At 42.9% G+C, this 20,370-nt stretch overlaps 1 protein-coding gene across 1 annotated transcript in view; it reads left to right on the top strand.

Moving 5' to 3' along the window:
- Window positions 1-2,084: 2,084 nt before the first annotated feature.
- SEL1L (SEL1L adaptor subunit of SYVN1 ubiquitin ligase) overlaps window positions 2,085-20,370 on the top strand; it is a 56,300-nt gene continuing 38,014 nt past the window's right edge. Inside the window, exons 1-3 of the mRNA XM_081510637.1 lie at window positions 2,085-2,262; window positions 7,634-7,671; window positions 8,700-8,931. Of these exons, the coding sequence (XP_081366763.1) occupies window positions 2,193-2,262; window positions 7,634-7,671; window positions 8,700-8,931 (340 nt within the window). The 5' untranslated portion in view covers window positions 2,085-2,192. The remainder of the gene's footprint in view (window positions 2,263-7,633; window positions 7,672-8,699; window positions 8,932-20,370) is intronic.

Below are 20,370 nucleotides of genomic sequence, written 5' to 3'. Positions count from 1 at the left end.
GGAAAATCCCATGGACGGAGGAGCCTTGTAGGCTGCAGTCCATGGGGTTGCTAAGAGTCAGACACGACTGAGCGACTTCACTTTCACTCTTCACTTTCATGCATTGGAGAAGGAAATGGCAACCCACTCCAGTGTTCTTGCCTGGAGAATCCCAGGGACAGGGGAGCCTGGTGGGCTGCCTTCTATGGGGTCACACAGAGTCGGACATGACTGAAACGACTTAGCAGCAGCAGCAGCAGCATAACTTTTCTTCCAAGGATCAAGCATGTTTTAATTTCATGGCTGCAGTCACCATCTGAAGCGATTTTGAAGCCTAAGAAAATAGTCTGTCACAGTTTCCTTCCATTGTTTCCCCATCTATTTGCCATAAAGTGATGGGACCAGATGCCATGATCTTCGTTTTTTGAATGTTGAGTTTTAAGCCAGCTTTTTCACTCTCCTCTTTCACTTCCATCAAGAGGCTCTTTAGTTCTTTTTCACTTTCTGCCATAAGAGTGGTGTCATCTGCATATCGGAGAAGGCAATGGCACCCCACTCCAGTACTCTTGCCTGGAAAATCCCATGGACAGAGCCTGGTAGGCTGCAGTCCATGGAGGGGTCGCGAAGAGTTGGACAAGACTGAGCGACTTCACTTTCCCTTTTCACTTTCATGCATTGGAGAAGGAAATGGCAACCCACTCCAGCGTTCTTGCCTGGAGAATCCCTTCAACGGGGTAGCCTGGTGGGCTGCCGTCTATGGGGTCGCACAGAGTCGGACAGGACTGAAGCGACTTAGCAGCAGCAGCATCTGCATATCTGAGGTTATTGATATTTCTCCTGGCAATCTTGATTCCAGCTTGTGCTTCTTCTAGCCCAGCGTTTCTCATGATGTACTCTGCATGTAAGTTAAATAAGTAGGGTGACAATATACAGCCTTGACATACGTACTCCTTTTCCTATTTGGAACCAGTCTGTTGTTCCATATCCGGTTCCAACTGCTGCTTCTTGACCTGCATACAGATTTCTCAGGAGGCAGGTAAGGTGGTCTGGTATTACCCTCTCTTGAAGAATTTTCCACAGTTTGTTGTGATCTACACAGTCAACGGCTTTGGCATAATCAATAAAGCAGAAGTAGATGTTTTTCTGGTACTGGGTAGGATTTATTTCTCTTTGTTTTGTAGGGGAAAGGAGGCCAGTTAGTGAGTGCCAACCTGTTATCCCTATACCAGGTACTGTTTCATTTAAGTTAAAAAGAAATACCTCGCATTCAGTCTCTAGCCCTTGTATTTTTTCCTCAGTGCTGTTATCACTCTGGCCAATCCAAACTCTCTAAATAAAACTAAGAGGAAGAAGAGCTTAACACAGTACAAACTCTTAACCTTATAATGCGTGTTTCTTCATATTTGTGCACTCGGTCTTTCAGTCCCGGGGGACTCTTTGAGGGCCCCAGAAACTGTTGCCTGCCAGGCTCCTCTGTCCATGGAATTTTCCAGGCAAGAATACTGAAGTGGGTGCGCTATTTCCTCCTCCAGGGGTTCTTGTGCGACCCAGGGATCGAACCCAGGTCTCCTGCGTTGGCAGGATTCTTTACCATTATCACTACCTGAGAGGCCCCTTCTTGATATTTACTTGGCGCCAAAAAAAAAAAAATCTCTGGGTTCATGGCCTTGAGAGGGCGTCTGGTTCAGGAGTTAGCTAAGTTCTCTTAACTTCCACGGAACCGGCGCTTTCAAATATTGCCCCCAGGACGGACCACGTTTCCCAAGAGCCCACACCGGAGAGAGAGGCCCATGAAGTGCATTGTGGGAATTGTAGTCTCCTGGGAGACTATCCTCGTCCAACTCCGGGTTCTCGCTCGGATTCCGGGATGGTTAAACCAAGGAGCTTACCAATTAGCTGGGGCCATGTCTCTGAGGCCGTGGTCCAACCGAGAAAGCCGGTGTGAGAACCGCGCGTCGCGACTGGCCGAGTCCTTGACCTCAGGGGCGGGGCGATGAGGAGGGCGGGGAGGGCCGCGACGATTGGGCGAGGCGTACGCAGCGGCGGGCGTGGATTGGCTGCCCACTGGGGCAGGGAGGTCTGGGAAGGGGCGGAGGAAGGAGACCAGAGCAGGAAGCGCAGCGGCGAGGCGGCGGCGGCGGCGGCGGCTGAGCTGGTGGTGGCCGAGGCGGAAGAGACAGCTCCAGGGGGTGGCAGCGGCCCTTGGCAGCAGGATGCGGGTCCGGGTCGGGCTGACGCTGCTGCTCTGGGCAGTGCTGCTGGGCTCGGCCTTGGCGTCCTCGGGTCAGTATCCGCCCCCCTCGGACAGGAGGCCGGGAGCCACCGCCCCCCGCTCCGGCCTCCATCCCGGGGCAGGGCTGTGGGAGCTCCAGCCTCGCCCTGGCCTGTCACTCGCGGTTTTCTCTTGGGATGCTCGGGGCCAGAGTGGCTGTTCGGGGGAGCTTGAGAGGGGAGGAAGAGAAGGGCGCCCCCCCACGCCACTGCCCACGCCTCTCCTCACTTGACAAGCTTGCACGACTCCTTAGGAAGGAGGACTGATTCGATGGGCATGAACCCCGACAGCTTAGGGACCCACGACTGCCACGGAGATGCTGTGCTCCGTCGCTTTAGAAACTTGGCACAACCTGAGCTTGTGCCCTGGGCAGAGTCAGTCCATCAAAAAAGCAGGATGTTGACAGTGGTTGGTTGGGTTTGCATGACACCTCAGATGATCCTGTGTCTTTGTTTATTTAAAAAAAAAAAAAAACTTACGAAGACTCTTGATGTGATCGTGCCTAGTCTGGTACCCCTTTTAAAGAAATACTTCCTGAGGAAAAAAAAATTTTTTTTTTTTTTTTTTTTTTTACTGTGTCACAGGGTTTCTGAGCTGACCCATGTTTGCTGACGGTCATTTTTCAAGAAAAGAAAAAACTTGTTTTTTTTTTCATCAGTGTAAAATGGATAGCCTCTAGATTTAACTTTTTTTACATAAACAGAGAGATTCATGTGCCTTTGAATTGTTTTCCCAGTTAGGAATTGTTTTCCCAGTTAGCTGATTTGTACCCTGGCTGTGGAAATTGTCATTTCTCTTCTTTAATAGTTTAATCTGCCGACATCTGAAAACGTCTGTTTTGAGAGGTTTGGTAAAGAAGCACTTAGTGTTTCTAAGTGTTGGTAAAGAAAGAATTAGTACAGCAAAGCTTTTGAATTTTAATTGGTTTCAGTTAACGAAACAGCTGTTCTGTGGCTTTAAATTTTTTTGGAACAAGGCAGGGTATAAATGTCAACGCCTTTTTTTTTTTTCCAACAGAAAATTTCCCAGATGGTTATTTGAATCCTCAAATTATCTGTCCTAGTTGTAAGTCAGTGCTGTAACGTCATTCTGCTTCTAAAATAAGAGATCTAAACCTAAAATTCTATCCATAATATGGTGTAAGACACCATTTCAAAAGCAACAAGCATATGCCAGTTACTTGACTGCCAACATCATGCTTTAAAGTCTGCCCCCGCCTCCCCTTTTCTTGTTGATTTGTGTCCATGATCAGATCTTTAAAACTTGGTGTAACTTCTGAAGCACTGCTAGTAGTTATTCGATCAAAGGAAGTATGAAATCAATGCTGTAGAGTCCCTGTGGTCCAGGAACCACCTGCATCAGAATTCGTCTTATGCGTTTGTTAAAAATGCAGTTTTAGGTCTGAAACAGGTTAGGGCATCTGTTGTTTAACAAGCTCCACAAGTGATTCTTCACACTAAAGTGTAAGAACTACTAAAGAACACAGTGTATATTCCTCTGAATTCAGTTTGCAGTATTTAAAGAAAAAGCATATAAACATTTTCCTGCATTTTCTTTTGACCAGATTTCACATATCTAAAGTGTCATGTCAGTGGAGATGATGATTGAAGAAGTCTTAATCAACATTTGGGATTCCCAGTAGATTATAATAGAAGACTGTTAATAATAAATTGTTAAATCTTTGGGTTGTGTTGATGTAAGCAAAGGACTAGGTTCACAAAACGTCTGCTCTGATTTCCATCATGATTAAACTGCCAAAACATTTCTCTGGTAGAGGCTAAAGCCTTACTTAACCCCAACTAGAAAAATGTAGGTGTGCATGCTGACTTGAAGAGCAAATATGATAAAACACTTAAGTGAAATAGTTTTATAAATTGAGTACATGGACTTTCAGTTGGCATTTTTATTTATTAAATTGCTTATTTATACAAGGTGTCGGCCTCATTTTTAGCTTAAAAAGTTTTGCTCCTATTTACAAATCAGGTTTTGGTTCCAAATTTAGTATTGACTTAAAACATTTGACTGTTAGTAGTTACCCGGGGCGAGTCACATTTATTGCCAGGTAGAATTTGATAAACCAGCAAAGGGAATCTTGGTCCTGTCATTGTTAGTAGCTATTATCTAGTAACTTACCTTGAAGCTGTGTAAAATTTTCATACTTTTATTAGAAACATTTTCTTTTCCTTCTGAATAAATAAATTTAAAGGAGGAGATTTAAGAGATATTCCTCCTTCATTTTCTCCAGATTATAATGAAAAATGCTTTAACTTTTCTCACGTTTTCTTGTTTTTGACAGGAAGTGGCTTACTGGTTAGAATGGTTTTCTGTTTGTTTCTGCTCTTTTTTTTTTTAATGCCAAATGAGTCTTGTGAATTAGGTCCACTGCTAGGTATTTCAGGTAATAGTTACGCCATGTATTTCAGATTGCAAAATATGTTTCCTTTCACTCTTGTTCCTTAAAACTTTATTGCGAGTCAACAGAGCAGGTGATGGTCTTCCCTTTGACACTTGAGGATGCAGGCTGAGCAAGCTTGCCGTATTGACCCACGTGTGTAACGTTGGCATGCCATTAAGCCAGGTTTTGAGCCTAGTTGTCCAGGCCTTGGATTTGGAGTAATTAGGAATCAGCAGTATCCTAGGATCTGCACAGATGAAGTGGCAAATCCGAAAACAGGATGTCTGGTCTCTTTTCCCTAAACTTTACAGATTTTCTGTGTTTGAAAGTGTATCTTTCTGTCTGTTTAATCTACATGACAAGTTAGAAGAGGAATTTGTAGTGACCACTTTCTCTTGAAAGACTATCCTTGATACTTGGCAGTTTTGTTAACTAATATAATAAAACTGAAAATTGGTCTTTTTCAAAGCAAGGGGTATGATTACCAAAGTAATGTAAACCATATTTGGATACAGTACTATTGAGTGAGAAATCCTTAACTCTTCACTGTATCCTTTTTGCATTTTTTTTCTTGCTTGATATATGTAATCTGATAAAAGCACCACTGTATTCTTTTTATTTATACATAACTTCAGTATTTTTCATCCCTACCTGACTGCCTATCAGAAGTTTCTAGGTTATGAGAAACTTCTTTATAAAGTATTATGTGAATGGACATATTAGTCTGAAAAAGAAAATAGCTGATGCTTTCAGATTACCATCTGGAGTAAGCTTTCCCAGTTTAGTAAGTGAGAATTTTCTTAATTTGCCAGTAACCCGAGTATATGTTCCTGGTTTGTTAAAAGAGAAAAGAAAGAGAAGCATGATGCAATTCATATGAAATAACCCTGATGTCACAAGTTTCCATGTCTCTGGGAGTTCAAAAACATATCCTGCTACTCTGATGCTTAACAGCTTGTAGTGTCTCAAATGTACATTTTTTATAATTTATTTATAGGCATCTATATTATTTACCTATTAGCTGTATACATGACCTGTTGTGGCAAGGTACTCACCTGGGTGGTTAATGATTTAAGAGTTCTGACTAATAGAAAGTTTCAGAATTTGGGGGTACACCCTATACATTTCACATTTAATATCTGCCCTTGATATATTAACTAGTCAATGTTTATGACTAATTAAGTACATTCACACATAGAATGTAGTTGTGTAATAGAGGTGAATTTTTTTCCTTTATCCGAAGATTTGCTGAAAATGGACTTTGAACCATATGTTAGAACCTGGGCTTTGGGTAATACTTGTGAAGAAGTGAGCCTGAAGAATGACTGTTTATCAATTGACGTCACTACCTGTAAACCTAAATGTTATAGGCCCTATGGGACTGATATATGCTGTACTCTTTTCTCCACCCACCAAAATAAAATATTTGGAGGGTAATCTAAAAGCAGTGAATGTGAAAATAACTATCATTTAAGTTTTCTTTGAATTGATAGCACTTTTATATGTGGCAGAACCTCACCAGTAGACTGATTTTCTGAAATATTCAAAGGAAACAAAAACCTGGAGTTGAGTATTTGGTACATAGTGAGCTGGTTATACTTCTTAAAGGTTAGTTCAGTGCTTTGCTAACACAAATTCCAAAACATGTTTCATTGTACTTTGAAGAGTTACAAGTTAGTAATAATATTTAGGTTATAATCATATGAAGTAAAGGTAAATGGCAACCATAACACCACATTTTCTAGTAAAAATCACATAGTTTATAGCATTTTTGTCTGTGGTTAATTTCTCACATAACTTATGGAGCTGGCAATACTGAAGCAAGTAAGAAGGAAATTTAAAGATCATCTGACGCTTGTTTTTTTAACTGGAATACAAAGATCAAATATTTGCGAATGGCCAGTTGGGTTGCTGAATGTGTTATATAAGAGCAGTAAAAAGAATAACAAGCAGCTAGAATAGAAGTAACAACAGAGAAATACAGAGAGAATAACAGAAGTAAACTTAATGTAATCTGACAAAGGCAAAACAGCTAATATGAATTTGGAAGAAAGATACAAGTAGTGGTTGGATTTATTGTTAATTTAACATAGGCTATTGATTTCTTAATAAATAGATCTCATGTGAGTGGATACATGATAGTGTGATGTTCTCTGATCACATATCTGGTTATATCTTCAGTGAAGTCAAACACAAATCCTAACTATCTTTGGCAACCCTGCTAATCATTCTTAACGTCCATCTTTAGTCGTCTTAGTGAATAATAAAGTGCTGCTGCTGCTGCTGCTAAGTTGCTTCGGTCATGTCCGACTCTGTGCGACCCCATAGACAGCAGCCCACCAGGCTCCACCACCCCTGGGATTCTCCAGGCAAGAACACTGGAGTGGGTTGCCGTTTCCTTCTCCAATGCATGAAAGTGAAAAGTGAAAGTGAAGTTGCGCTTTATGTCCGACTCTCAGTGACCCCAGGGACTGCAGCCCACCAGGCTCCTCCGTCCATGGGATTCTCCAGGCAAGAGTACTGGAGTGGGGTGCCATTGCCTTCTCCAAATAAAGTGCTAGTTATCACTAAAATAAGGTACAGTAACTCCAGGTTCTGAGCAGAGGAAAGGAAGGAGTGGAATCTCAAACCACACAGGGCTCTATTTTTATAAATTTAGTAACTCATGCTCGGTAGTGGACTAACTGTATACAAAAGAACTGGAGAAATATCTGGTTTTGGTGGTGATGTTCTTGGTCTTCCTGTCTGTAACAGATGAAGCTACTGTCCTTCCTGGATAAAGAGGAAGAAATACCGCCCCCAACACCCCTTTTTCCTTTCACTTAATTTTTTCTGAACAGTTGTTGATTACAACAAATTTTTAGATAATTCTAGATTATTTATCCAGCGTGTGATAATTATTTACTATACTTATCAAATGCTTTCGCTTAATAATACCTGTGATTGCCAAACAAGAAAGACTAAATTGTCTTATAATTTCTTTACAGATGAAGAAGGCAACCAGGATGAATCCATAGATTCCAAGGTGTGTACTCAGATTTGCATTGACCAGTGTTTGATGCCCAGTTTAAAAGCATGAATTATGTATCTTAGAAAAGATATGAAATCTGCAACTTTTGAGCAACAGAATTGGATTTTAAAAAGAAAAACATAGCATCAGTACTAATTCTTGTGGGGGCAGGGGGATGGAAGTCACTGACCTGTTGGAGTGCTCGGTCACTCAGTCACATCTGACTCTTTGTGACCCCATGGACTGTAGCCCGCCAGGCTCATCTGTCCATGGAATTTACCTGGCCAGAATACTGGAGGGGGTTGCTCTTTCCTCCTCCAGAGGATCTTCCTGACCCTGGGATCAAACCCACATCTCCTGCGGCTTTGGCAGGTGGATTCTTTACCACTGAGCCACCTGGGAAGCCCCCAGAGAATAATAAATATTTCTATTAAGAGTGTTGGTTACTAGGTTTAATTTCAACTTAAATGTAGTGTGTGTGTGTTGAAGAGCCTTAAGGCAGTTACGTTTTACTGCCTAATGAGAGATTGATTTTATCCTTTTTTTTTAGTTTTTTAATTTGAAGATTTAACCTCTGCCATTGTTTCCACTTATATCAGTTCTTTAAAAACAAAATCCATTAATGCACTTAAATTGGTTGGTTGAATGAATGAGGTTGATTATTGCCTATTCAAAGAGACCACTTATGATCCCTGATCTCTAGGAGGAATGCAGGTAAGAAACAGGAAGTTGTAGTACAGGGCTGTCATATGGGGAAGTATGAGATATATTGGGAGCAAGGAGGGGAAGACCATACCCAAGACTTAGGGGATTTAAGGAAGGCTTCTTGGGGGGAAGTAACATTCAAGTTGAAATCCACACAATCAGGTTTAGGCAGGTGATGAGGGCATGTGATAGGCTGATACCAAAGTCTGTAGAGGCAAGCAAGTATGACACATTCAAGGAGCTGAAGGAGCTGTATCTGGATTAGTGAAAGTAATGGTCAGATTAGATTGGAGGGAGTCTTACTACTGTTGGTAACTAAAAATACTTTATATTCTCAGACTTCTGTGCCATCAGATGAGTCAGTAGAGAACCATAGCCCAGCAGGCAGAGTAATTGCTGGTCAGATATTCTTTGATTCAGAAGAATCCAAATTGGAATCACCTCCTCAAGAAGAGGAAGACAACCTCAGGAGCCAAGAAGGGGAAAGCATTGCAGAAGAAATCAGCTTTCTAGAATCTCCAAACCCAGAAAACAAGGACTATGAAGAGCCAACGAAAGTACGGAAACCAGGTAGTTGACATTTTGTTTGCTTTTGTCTGATTTAGCAAGGAGACAACTGAAGTTTCAAAGCTAGCGTAGAGGGTACCGAAGTCCTGTTTTACTGATTGTTCATCACATATAATGTGTAGAGTATAATTTTACAGAATGTGTTACATAAGCTGAATTTGATAGTCAGTATTGCACTTGTGTTATATTAATATTCAGAACTCCTGTATGTAATAATCCATTAGAGTGGTACACAAAATAGAAACGCAAGACGGGGAGGATTGTCTTAACGTGCCGCTTTGGTTGCTTTCAGAACTGTGTTAGGATTTTCGCTGCAGTAATCTTCTCAGTCGTCCTGGACAGTTTGATTTAGGTGTTTAGCCCTCTCCAGTTGAAGCATACATAAAAACTTTAATCCAATTCTAACTTTCACTTTCTTGACACTGTCATTTTAAAATTTACAACTTTCTCTCTCTCACAATAGAGTGTGCTAAATACCTGTTCTTCTAGAAATTCATTATTAACGTGTCCTCGCTGCCCTGTCCCACCACCCTTCTGTCATTTAGTTTGTCATTTCAAAGATCACCACTATTCCTGCTTATTCTGTTAGTAGGCAATCTCGAGAACTGATCCAGATTTGACCTTTTAAAAATATAATTTATTGCAAATATACAAACAAATAGAGAAACCACTTTTTAAAAATTCAAAGTACCTTAATCCCATCAATTAGAAATAACAGTTGTTAACATAATGGAGACTCTTTCAGGCTTTTTTCTAGATGTTTGGTTTTAAGAAGACTAAATTGGTTCAGAATGTATATACTAGTTTACAGCCTGCATTTGCATGTAACAGTTTATCTTGAACATTTCCCCATATTATTTAACATTCTTTTACAATTTGATGGTTAATAGCTATAAATATTTTTTCATGTAAATGTACCATAACAATATTTTTTTAAAATGTGTCTTGGAAAGTTTCCCTAGAGTTAGTTAAAAGTAAACCTTAAAAGTAAAATATAAAATTTTAAGACATTTTTGAGTCATATTGCTAAGTTCTCCTGCAGAAAAGTAAGTCTCTTTAGTTCCTTTGAAACTACTCCTTTTCCTGTCCCTCAGTCAGATGTGTATTACAATTTTTAAGTTTTTGCCAAATATTTATTTTCATTCCTTTCTTTTTTATCAGGGAGACTTCCAAACAAGTACAAAAGTAGAGAGTGTAGTGACTCCCATGTACCCGCCGTCACCCAGCTTCAGCAGCCGTCAGCACTCTTGTTCTTGTTTCATCTTTGCTACTCCATATCCACTTACTCTTTTTTTCTCCTGGAGTATTAAGCAAATTCCACAGTGTTTTACCTTCGTGCTGCTGCTGCTAAGTCGCTTCAGTCATGTCCGATCTGTGCGACCCCATAGACAGCAGCCCACCAGGCTCCTCCGTCCCTGGGATTCTCCAGGCAAGAACACTGGAGTGTACATATCTCTAAAAGTAAGATTTTTTTTTAAAAAAAAAAACAAGAAATACCAGTATTAAAACACTCACAAGATTAGCTGTTTATTCCTTTATCGCCCAATACCCAGATGCCACTCCGTTTCCCCAGTCGTTTCCAGTGTCTTCTTGGAATTGGTTTCTTTCAGTCAGTATCCACACTAAGATCTTAGATTTCTCTTACTCGGTAACAATTCTCCCTCCCTGTTTTTAAGTGCTATTTTATTTGTTACAGAATGTCCTCTGTGCTATAGGATTTCCCACATTCTAGATCTAGTAGGTCGTATGCTTGTAATGTAATTGAACTCCTTCCACTATCTGCTGTCTAGTCTGTGAACTAGAAGTTCAGTCCAAAGGCTTGGGTAGGTTTAGTCTTATTTTCTTTTATGATTTAATATATGTTTATATTATGAAATGACTACCACAAATTTAGTTAATTGCCACGTAGTTACAGTTCTTTTTCTTGTGAAGAAAACTTTCAAGATCTACTCTCTCAGCAACTTACAGATATACAATATTGTTAACTACACTCAATGTGTTGTATATTATATCCTTGAAGTCAGTTTTTTAATGTGTTATTTTTTTATCTAGAATCTTTTTTATTTTTTAAATTATGAAAATATGATTACATATTTACAGCAGACTTAGAAAACACAGAGCAAAGTTACATATAGTTCCACTATTTTTTTCAGTAGATAAATTAAGGTTTTTTTAGTTGAAATTTCAATATAAAACTCAAAAAATAACAGAATAAATATACAGAAAAGTAGAAGAAGGAAAAGCACCATGAACCAATTCAACATAATTAAGATTTTTAAAATTCCCACACAACAGTAGGATGCAAATTCTATTCAAGTTCCCATAGACTATAAACTAGGAGACACTGGAACACATCCAGGGACATAAAACACAGTGCAAAACTTCATGGTCTGAAGGTATTGCAATCATATAGAGTCTGTTCTTTCAACACTGTGAAACAGTTTTAATTGATAATATTCATCGACAGTGTTGTGTACTTCCCATTGCATTATCTGAGAGGTATGTAGTATTTGTCCCACTTCAGGGATTTGTCAGTAGGGTTGGATGTGGTCAGCCTGATCGAGCCGTTGAAAAGTTCCTCACTGACCTTTCGCCCAGAGGTTTTGAGAACCATTTCATTCTTTGTATGGATCCATTTTTTCAGTGGGAGTTGCAAAATAATGACTTTCTAACTTATTCCTTCTGCGTTTGTTATCTGGGATTCTTTCATAAAGAAGAACTCTTCCTCATCAACTATTTGGTTACCAGGAAATATAGTCCATACAAGTAGGATAAATGCTCTATTCTATCCCTTGAAATATTTTCAAATAATGATTTGGTACCCTAGCAACCTGCAAAAGAGACCTGTGAATATGTTTTCATTTCTGTTTGTTTTGCTTTGCTTTTGAGCATCATTAGAAATCCATGGGTTTTATACATCTATGCATTACTCTTTTGTAATCATTCTTTTTTATTGTTTACATTTTTCCATTTTTGGCTGTTGAGAGTCCCTTTAAGTTTATTCTTTTGTGCTTTTCACTAATTGTAGCTAACTTTTAAACTTTTTTTTTTTTTCTTTTTAGGCAGGACAGGATGTCCCAAATTCATCTTATATGTTTCCTGACCTAAAAATAAATCTCAGCCCTCCTTTTAGTGGGAAATTGTATTTATTTTGGAGAGTATAATCTAGACACCAAAGATATGCATTGCAGCTCTGTTATCATTACTAATAGACTTTTTGGTGAAAGAGTTAGGAAATATAACATTCATATTGATTTTTTTCCAGTTCAAATTAAATATGACAGGTGAGATAACAAAGGGTCAGACTGACAAATTGAGCTCACAAGAATCCAAGATCCTACCTACTGTCCAAATTGACTAATATTTTCAAAGATGTAACTATCACAAGTCACAGGTCTGAGGCTGCCAGAGCCACTCCCAGGTCCTGTCTCGCCTCATTTAAGATGCTCTCGGCTGATTTTAACATACGATTTTAACTTACAACGGCTTTGACTGATGCACGTGGAGTGTCAGTCCCATAATAGGATGTTATTTCGGTTATCCGACATCTCCAGGGTATTCCCTGATAACTGCATGACTTGTGTGGTGTTTTTCCGGGAAGTCATGCCTGGTAAATACTGACATCCTGGCACTATGTACAGTGAGCAGTCTGCACAAACTGGCTCCAGCCAGCTAAAGCAGTGCGCAAGTAGGAACTCTCCTGGTGGTAACCGGAAGGCCTCTTGGCGTGTTGCTTAGATGATTTGATCCCACTCCTCTGTCTTTCAGTTTCTTGGACAGTGAAAGGAGAGGATGGATTTCAGGGCTGCCGCTAGTCCTTTCTGCCCGTCAGGATCTTTGCTTCTTTGTTGTTATGTTGGGGTCTCCTTGCCCTGGTGCTGGTACCTGACAACATGGATGTTACCTTACTTCAATCAAACAAACAAACAAAGTATATATCATTTCAAAATAACAATGGCAGCCATACCACTAACAGTAAGATCACTGAATGTAGTTTTAAGATTTCGTTGTGGTTCTTTTTGTTCTTAGTGTATATTTTACTAGTGATTTGTAGCATGATGTGTTTTAAAATCACTTCAGTAATGCTGTGTGTGGTCATACCAAGAACTTTTTAAATATTTAGGTTGTTTAGTTTTTCAGTAATTGTTGTTTTTCTTTTCATTCACACTTGTTTGTAGTGTGTTCTCAGTACGTGAGAGGACTTACCTACGTACATGAAACATGCGTTGTGTCTACATGGCTTTGTGTGTGTCGTTGCAGTTGCATTAGAACTAGGTTAGATGACAGTTAACTTCTAGACTTGCTTCCTCTGTCAGCCTCTCATCCATGTCTCTGCCATACTGATCTTCCTAAAACCCAAATGTGATCCTGTCACTTCCCTGTTTACAACTCCCGTTATCTCCCGTTCACCTGTGAAATGAAGTCCTTGCTCCCCAGGGTGATGGACAAAGCCTCTCTGTGCACGTGGCCGCCACCTCCTGTGGCTTCGTCTCCCGAACCTTCCCCCCTTCATGTGTCTTTTTCCAAGGAGACTAAGCCCATCACCCTTCTTCAGAGGGATGTGCCTCTGGTCCTTTGCACAAGCTCGCCCCACTGCTTGGGATACCTTCCTCATCTCCTTGCCCAAATCCATGTGTCACATTTCTGCTCATCTTGAAAGCCAAACTTAGGCTTCTCTTTCCCGAAGCAGTTCCTGAGGGTAGCTAAGAGTCTCTTGTGTGTAAGGACTTCCTATCCAGTGCCCCCGTTTGCACCCTTTCCCCCTGAGGCCAGTTATCTAACAGCAGCCAGACTGGTCCTCCTTCCTGTTCACAAGCCACCAGTGGCTTCCTCCCATGTTGAGAGTAAAATCCAAACAAGGCTTTAAATGATCAAGCCCCTCCTGTCTGACCTCATCTTCTGTCACTCATGTGACTCCAGTCACACTTGCCTTCTGTTGTGTGTTGAACCTTTCACACTTAATTCCCAGCTGTTAGGGATCCCTAAGACTACACCCCTGGGCTCGATGATTCTCTGGAGAGACTCAACAGGACTCAGCATGTAGTCATATCTACAGCTATGATTTATTACAGAAAAAGAATACAAAGCAAAATCAGCAAAGGGAAAGGTGCACAGAGTGAGTCTGGGGAAGCCAGACACAAGGTGCAGGGTCCTCCCCGGGGGAGTCACATGGGACGTGTTTAATTTCCCTAGCAGGAAGTTGTGACCACGTGTGTGAAGAGTCAGGGAAACCCGTTAGAGGCCCAGGACCCGGAGTTTCTACAGGGGCCTGGTCATATAAGTGCTCCGTGCCTCGCACACACCCAGAAGGAAAGCAGGTGTTCAGCATAAGCCATGTTGTTTATACAGCTGGGGTGAGTTGCTGGTAACTGTTAGGGTGGTGGGAACCCTTCCATAACTTAAGTTCCCAGACATGAGCCAAGGGCTGGCCTGGTAAACAGGCCTTTTCAAGGACCGAGCTTCAGGCCTGCTGTGCTCACTCTTCTCTGTGTCCCCGCAGACCCCCTTGGTCACTGGCCAGGTTTTCTGTACAGCAGAATCATTATCATTATGACCCAGACAGCACGAATGAGGAGACCCCCCGCAGTATTGATTTCAGCTGTGTTCTTTAACATGTCTTAGCCAACTGAGAAATCCCGTTAATCATAAAGGTCTGCCTTGGAAGGGCAGGTTAGCATCTTCCTTAAGTTTCTATATCAGCCTTTTTCACCTGACTCTAGGCATCAGTTTCTTGGTGGCCCAGTGGTAAAGAATCTACCTGCCAATGCAGGAGACATGGGTTCGATCCCTGGGAAGGATCCCATAGAGAAGGAAATGGCAAAAAGGAATTGCCAGTATTCTTGCCTGGAAAATCCCATGGACAGAGAAGCCTGGCGGGTCACAGTCCATGGGATCGCAAAAGAGTTAGACATGACTGAGCAACTAAACACCACCACCAGCATGAGTTCAGGCGCAGTACAAGTCTAGCCAGCAAGTTGAAGCTGGCTTGGAAAGCCTTCTAGGGCTGTGGCAGTGTCGTGATAGGCAGGGTGCACATACAGAAGTCCAGTCGCAGAAGAAATTGCCGGGGATTCCCAGGGAATCCAAAAAAAACAGTTCATGATCTCTGGGCACCCAGAACAAGACATTAATTAGCATTATGATGGACAGGGAGGCCTGGTGTGCTGCAGTCCACGGGTCGCAAAGAGTCGGACACAACTGAGCGGCTGAACTAACTAACTAATGACGCAGCTGCCCACCATAGGTTTCTTGTCCTAAGGTTCCCGGTCCAGCCCAGATCATTTAAGTTCAGTGCTTGGTTTCCGAGGGACTGACAGTCAGTCCCCTAGTGTTTTGTTGTCTCCACCTTACGAGTGTGGCCAACATCTGGAGGTCTTCTGCATGGAAGGTGCAGTGCCTGGGTCGGCCCCTCTGCCGCTCAGCAGCCCTGCCAGGTGTGATCGCAGGCTCAGAGTCTGAATTCACAGCACTCTCAACAGCCTGCAGAGGGGCCCGAGGGTGTTCCTTCGAGAAGAGGAAGACACTTCCTGAAATAGCTTCCAAAAACAAGGATCATGATGCCCCTCCCCCTCCCTTGTGCCTTTCCAGGTGCAGGGGCGTTGGCTCGTCTTCTTGGTGGTTACAAAATCACTGCTTCCATTCAGCTGTCATCATTTTACATTTTCTGGTCGTCCCCTGCTCTCATCCTGACCTTCCGTCTGGAGGGGCTGTGGGAAAGAGGTGGCAAAACATCTTCATAGGAAAACCCCTTTAAGGACTTCCCTGGGGGTCTAATGGTTAAGACACCATCGCAGGGAACTTCGGTTCGATCCTTGGTTGGGGAAGATCCTATATGCCACATGGCATTACCAAAAAAAAAAAAAAAAACACCTCCTTTATACAGCCAAACCAGAAAAATACCATATGCACGGATTGGTCAGGGCAAAACTCCTGAATTTCCAAAAAAAAAAAATTCAAAATGGTTTTATATAACCCCACCCCCCACCCCTTTCACCCTGTGAACATCACTTCCCCAGTGACCAGCCTAGAAAAGACCGGTCCCTTTCTGAGGATGGCTGCATTGGCTAATCAGATTGCACTAAGGCGTGTGCTGCAGCCGGAGAGAGTGAGGGAGGCAAAGTCAGTCCGTCATTTCGAATGGCCCAGGGAGTTGACCTCTGCTAGACATGCTCCGGAGGGGGTCGGAGTTGACTCAGCCAGTCCAGAGTGATCAGAGGTCACCGTTGTTGTAATGTCCCTTCTCCCCAGTTGCAGCTTGTGGCTCTAGCCACAGGTTAAGAATGTAAGTCAGGCTCTGTATCAGAATCATACAGGCTCTATCTGCAGCTTGATTTTGGAGGGTCCCATCAAAGATCAAGTCCTTTCCTGTGGGCGTTTGTAGGAGACCCAGACAGTCCAGCCGAGCAGCCGTGATGCGCCGCAGAGAGGTGGCCTGGTGCTCGGAGGTCGGAGGGCCTGAGCTCTGTTTACGAGCCAGCCACGCCGGCTTTCAGTTCAGCCCCGGCTCCCACTGAGGCTGGAAGCTTAACCAGATGTGTGGGGCCTTAGCGTAGAATCAGGTCTAGGCAGTTAGGATCTGTGAATTCAGGAGTTTTAAAAAAAAGTCCGAGGCTTTTCTTCAGCAGCAAAGCCTAGATGCTGTAGACCACAGAGGTTTTGGTTTTGTCCCTCTTAAGTCCAAATCGTCCCCACCCGCAGATACATACCTCGGCCTTCAAGGGACAGACCTCCACTCACACCAGCTCCCATCAGCCACCTGAAAGCTGCTTTTCAGAACTCCAAAAGGACATACGCATCTGGAGAGCACTTTTCTTTTCTTTTTGTCTCCCTTTTCCCAGAGGCTCCAATAAGCAAAAACCCCTATCTTCCGTAGCAGAACTCATCAGTTATGGAAGCTGGTTCAGTTTCCAATACACAGAGTTTCAATTCCAACCCACCCACTGGCAGCAGAAAGCAAGGAAGTTGTGTCGCACTAACACATTTCTTCTTTGCAGCTTGCCTCTATCAGGGTGACTCCTCTGGCATGTATGCAGTTACAAGCATTTAACATTTTATATCCGTTTTTACCATACATCAGATGTCATGCCACAAATCTAAAGTCACAAAAAAATTTTCTGTTCCCCCTCCCCCATTGCAAATTTATGTAAACTCCCAGCAGTAAATTCAGCATTTGCAGTGTGACATCGCCGTTGCCAGGGCAGATCCAGGCTGGAGTGCAGAGGGGGCAGGGGTGGGGTAGGTACTGCCTCAGCAGCCAGGTTGAGAAATTGCTGTCACTGGGGTCACCTCCCTCCGCCCGCTGCCCCCGCGCCCCCCCCTTTTCTCCCTAGTTTAACTGAAGTGTAGTTCTAGCCCTGGGATCTGATTTCAACCCCACCCCCTCTCCTCTTGGAGAAGAGAGCAAGGCAAACTTTTAACATTTTGGCCTCCATTTTAACATATTCACCTCCGGGCATTTAGGGGGGTACTTTCTCCTCCCTTGGAGGAGAGAGCAGACCACAAAGGCATGGCTTTAGCTGGCCTGGCTGTAAGCAGGTGGCGGCACCCAGCGAGCCCGCTCTCCTGGAGTTGGATCTCTCATTTCCAAATTCCACAGGTAGCTTTTACCTCTCAGAACAGATAACAGATCACCTGTTGCTGCATACCACAGAGAATTCCATCATCACCTGGGCACTGGAGGTAGCGTCATACCCGTCCCCTTACCCTTCTTTTCCCAAAATTTCACCCTCGTTCAGTGAGTCAGGTTTGACTTAGGGAACCGCACTGGTTTTTTTCTTTACTTTTTCTTTTAATTGGAGTATAGCCAATTAACAATGTTGCCATAGTTTCAGGTGCACAGCAAAGCGACTTGGCCGTACTGATACATGTATCCATTCTCCCCCAAACTAAAGAACCCCTTCTGAAGCCAGCTGATAACTGGGGGTCCCCAGGACCATCCCTGGCCTCCATGATTTGCCAGGAGGACTCAGCATGTAGTTATACTCACAGCTATGATTTATTGTAGCAAAAGGGTACAAAGCAAAATCAGCGTGGGGTGAGGTCCCGAGGAAACAAGGTACAAAGGTCCTCTCCCAACAGAGTCACGTGAAGTGAAGTGGAAGTCGCTCGGTTGTGTCTGACTGTTTGCGGCCCCATGGACTGTTCTCTAGACCAGGATACTGGAGTAGGTAGTCTTTCCCGTCTCCAGGGGATCTTCCCAACACAGGGATCAAACCCAGGTCTCCCGCATTGCAGGCAGATTCTTTACCAGCTGAGCCACAAGGGAAGGTCGCACTAATTCCCCTGGCACAGGTGACACTTGTATGCAGTGTCATCTGCCAGGGAAGCTTACTAGCGACCCAGTGCCTGGAGTTTTTAGTGAGACTAATCATGTAATCACTGGCTGGCTGGCATCTACCGAAATTACAGATTCCCAGAAGGAACACAGATGTTGAGCATCAACCACATTGTTTGTACAAGCAGTTTAGGCCCAGTGAGTCACTGGGGTGGCAGGAACCCTCCCCACATCTAAAGTTCCCAGATGCCAGCCAAGGGCCAGCCTCTCAAAGGATAACAGTCATGTCTGTTGTGTTATCTGTTTTCTGCGTATCATCTCAGTAATAAACTTTTGTTGAAAATGAAGGAATAAAAGGCCACTAAGAGGGAAAATGATTTACACTGTGGTATTCCCGTTACCAAACACTCATGGTCATTTTAAAAGGGACGTGTTTTGTTGGCAAGTAACAGAAAATCCACCAAACCCTGGCAGGAGCAGAAGTTTATTTGACTCACGTAATCAGAACTCCGTGGAGAAGGTGGTTCAGGACTCATGCCATCCAGGACTCCAGCTCCTTTCTCTCCTGTTCAGTAAATTGACTTCATCGTCATGTCTGTGCCAAGTGACCACACCTGGTGATGGTTGGACCCCCAGGTCCCGGGTCCTTAGGGAGACGTGGTGCCTGCATCAAAGGGTCAGGAGCCCCCTTCAGAAGTCACTAGAGGAAATGCCAGAACTCATCACTTGACCTGTCCATCCCTAGCTCTACAGAAGTGAGTTGTTTAGTCGCTAAGTTGTATCTGACTTTTTGCAGCCCCAAGAACTGCAGCATGCAGGCGTCCATCACCAACTCCCGGAGCTTTTTCAAATTCACGTCCGTTGAGTCGGTGATGCCATCCAACCATCTCATCCTCTGTCTCCCGCTTCTCCTCTTGCCCTCAGTCTTTCTCAGCATCAAAATCTTTTCCAGTGAGTCAGTTCTTCGCACAGGTGGCCAGAGTATTAGAACTTCAGCTTCAGCATCACTCTTTCCAATGAATATTCAGGGTTGATTTCCTTTAGGATGGACTGGTTGGATTTCCTTGCAGTCCAAGGGACTCTCAAGAGTCTTCTCCAACACCACAGTTCAAAAGCATCAATTCTGCAGCACTCAGCCTTCTTTATGGTCTAACTCGCACATCCATACATGACCACTGGAAAAACCATAGCGGTGAGGAAGGGGTTAAGAATTATTAGCCAGTTTGCACCGGCTGCCACTGGAAGGAATGTCAGTGGCAAGTGAAAATGCCACGTTGTAAATAATTCAGCTAGTATGATCCTGTATTGGTCAGGGTTCTTCAGAGAAGTAGAACTGAAGGCTCTCTGCTGGCAGAATCCTTCTTGCCCTCCTTCTGTTGGGTCTTTAACTGATTGAACGAGGCCCACCCACATTGTGGAGGGTAATCTGCTTTAGTCAGATAAATCCACTGATTTAAGTGTTAATCTCATTCAAAAACACCATCATAGAAACCCAGCATAGAGTTTGACCAGACATCTGAAACGGTGTGGCCCAGCCAAGTTTATACACAGAATTAACTCATTGGAGGCAGATTCTTTAACCATCCGAGCCACCAGAGAAGCACCGTTAACCATCACAGGTCCCTTGTGTGAAAGAAAGCCATTTCCGCCCAACATATTCGCACTTGAGAAATGAACCTCTTTTCTAGTAACAGTCATTACCTTTGGAGAAAAAGATAGTTTTCAGTGGTAACTAAAGTGTGATTTTTCTTTTAAGTTTGTATACTTTCCCATTGCTTGGATCATCTTTTTTTGCAATAAACATGCTATCCTAATAGTCTAAAAAACAAAAGAAAAAATAAATAACCAGCATCTTTCTCTGTTTTGAACAGCACAGAGTTGATACTTACTAAACATGCTTAAAATTGGGTTCTGGAGTATTGAGTAATAGGATCGCATTTTTGCTTCATCATCACATGCAAGAGGGTGGCAAGGAATAAACAGACCTTAACTTAGTACTCAGACTAAACAGAACATGTATAGATGGTTAAGGAAACAGGTCATGACCCTCAACAGGTCTGACTTTAGTGATTTCTTTTGTCATCGTTGTTTCTTTGTTCGATTGTCCAACAAATTATTTGTGGAAGGAAACTCCTTTGGGAGACCATCCTGTGAAATAGCACCCCACC

Source organism: Giraffa tippelskirchi, chromosome 7, assembly GCF_054371585.1.
Source record: "Giraffa tippelskirchi isolate mGirTip1 chromosome 7, T2T-mGirTip1v1.2.pri, whole genome shotgun sequence".
NCBI classification, from domain to species: Eukaryota; Metazoa; Chordata; class Mammalia; order Artiodactyla; family Giraffidae; genus Giraffa; species Giraffa tippelskirchi.
This window is presented reverse-complemented; position numbering and strand designations above follow the sequence as displayed.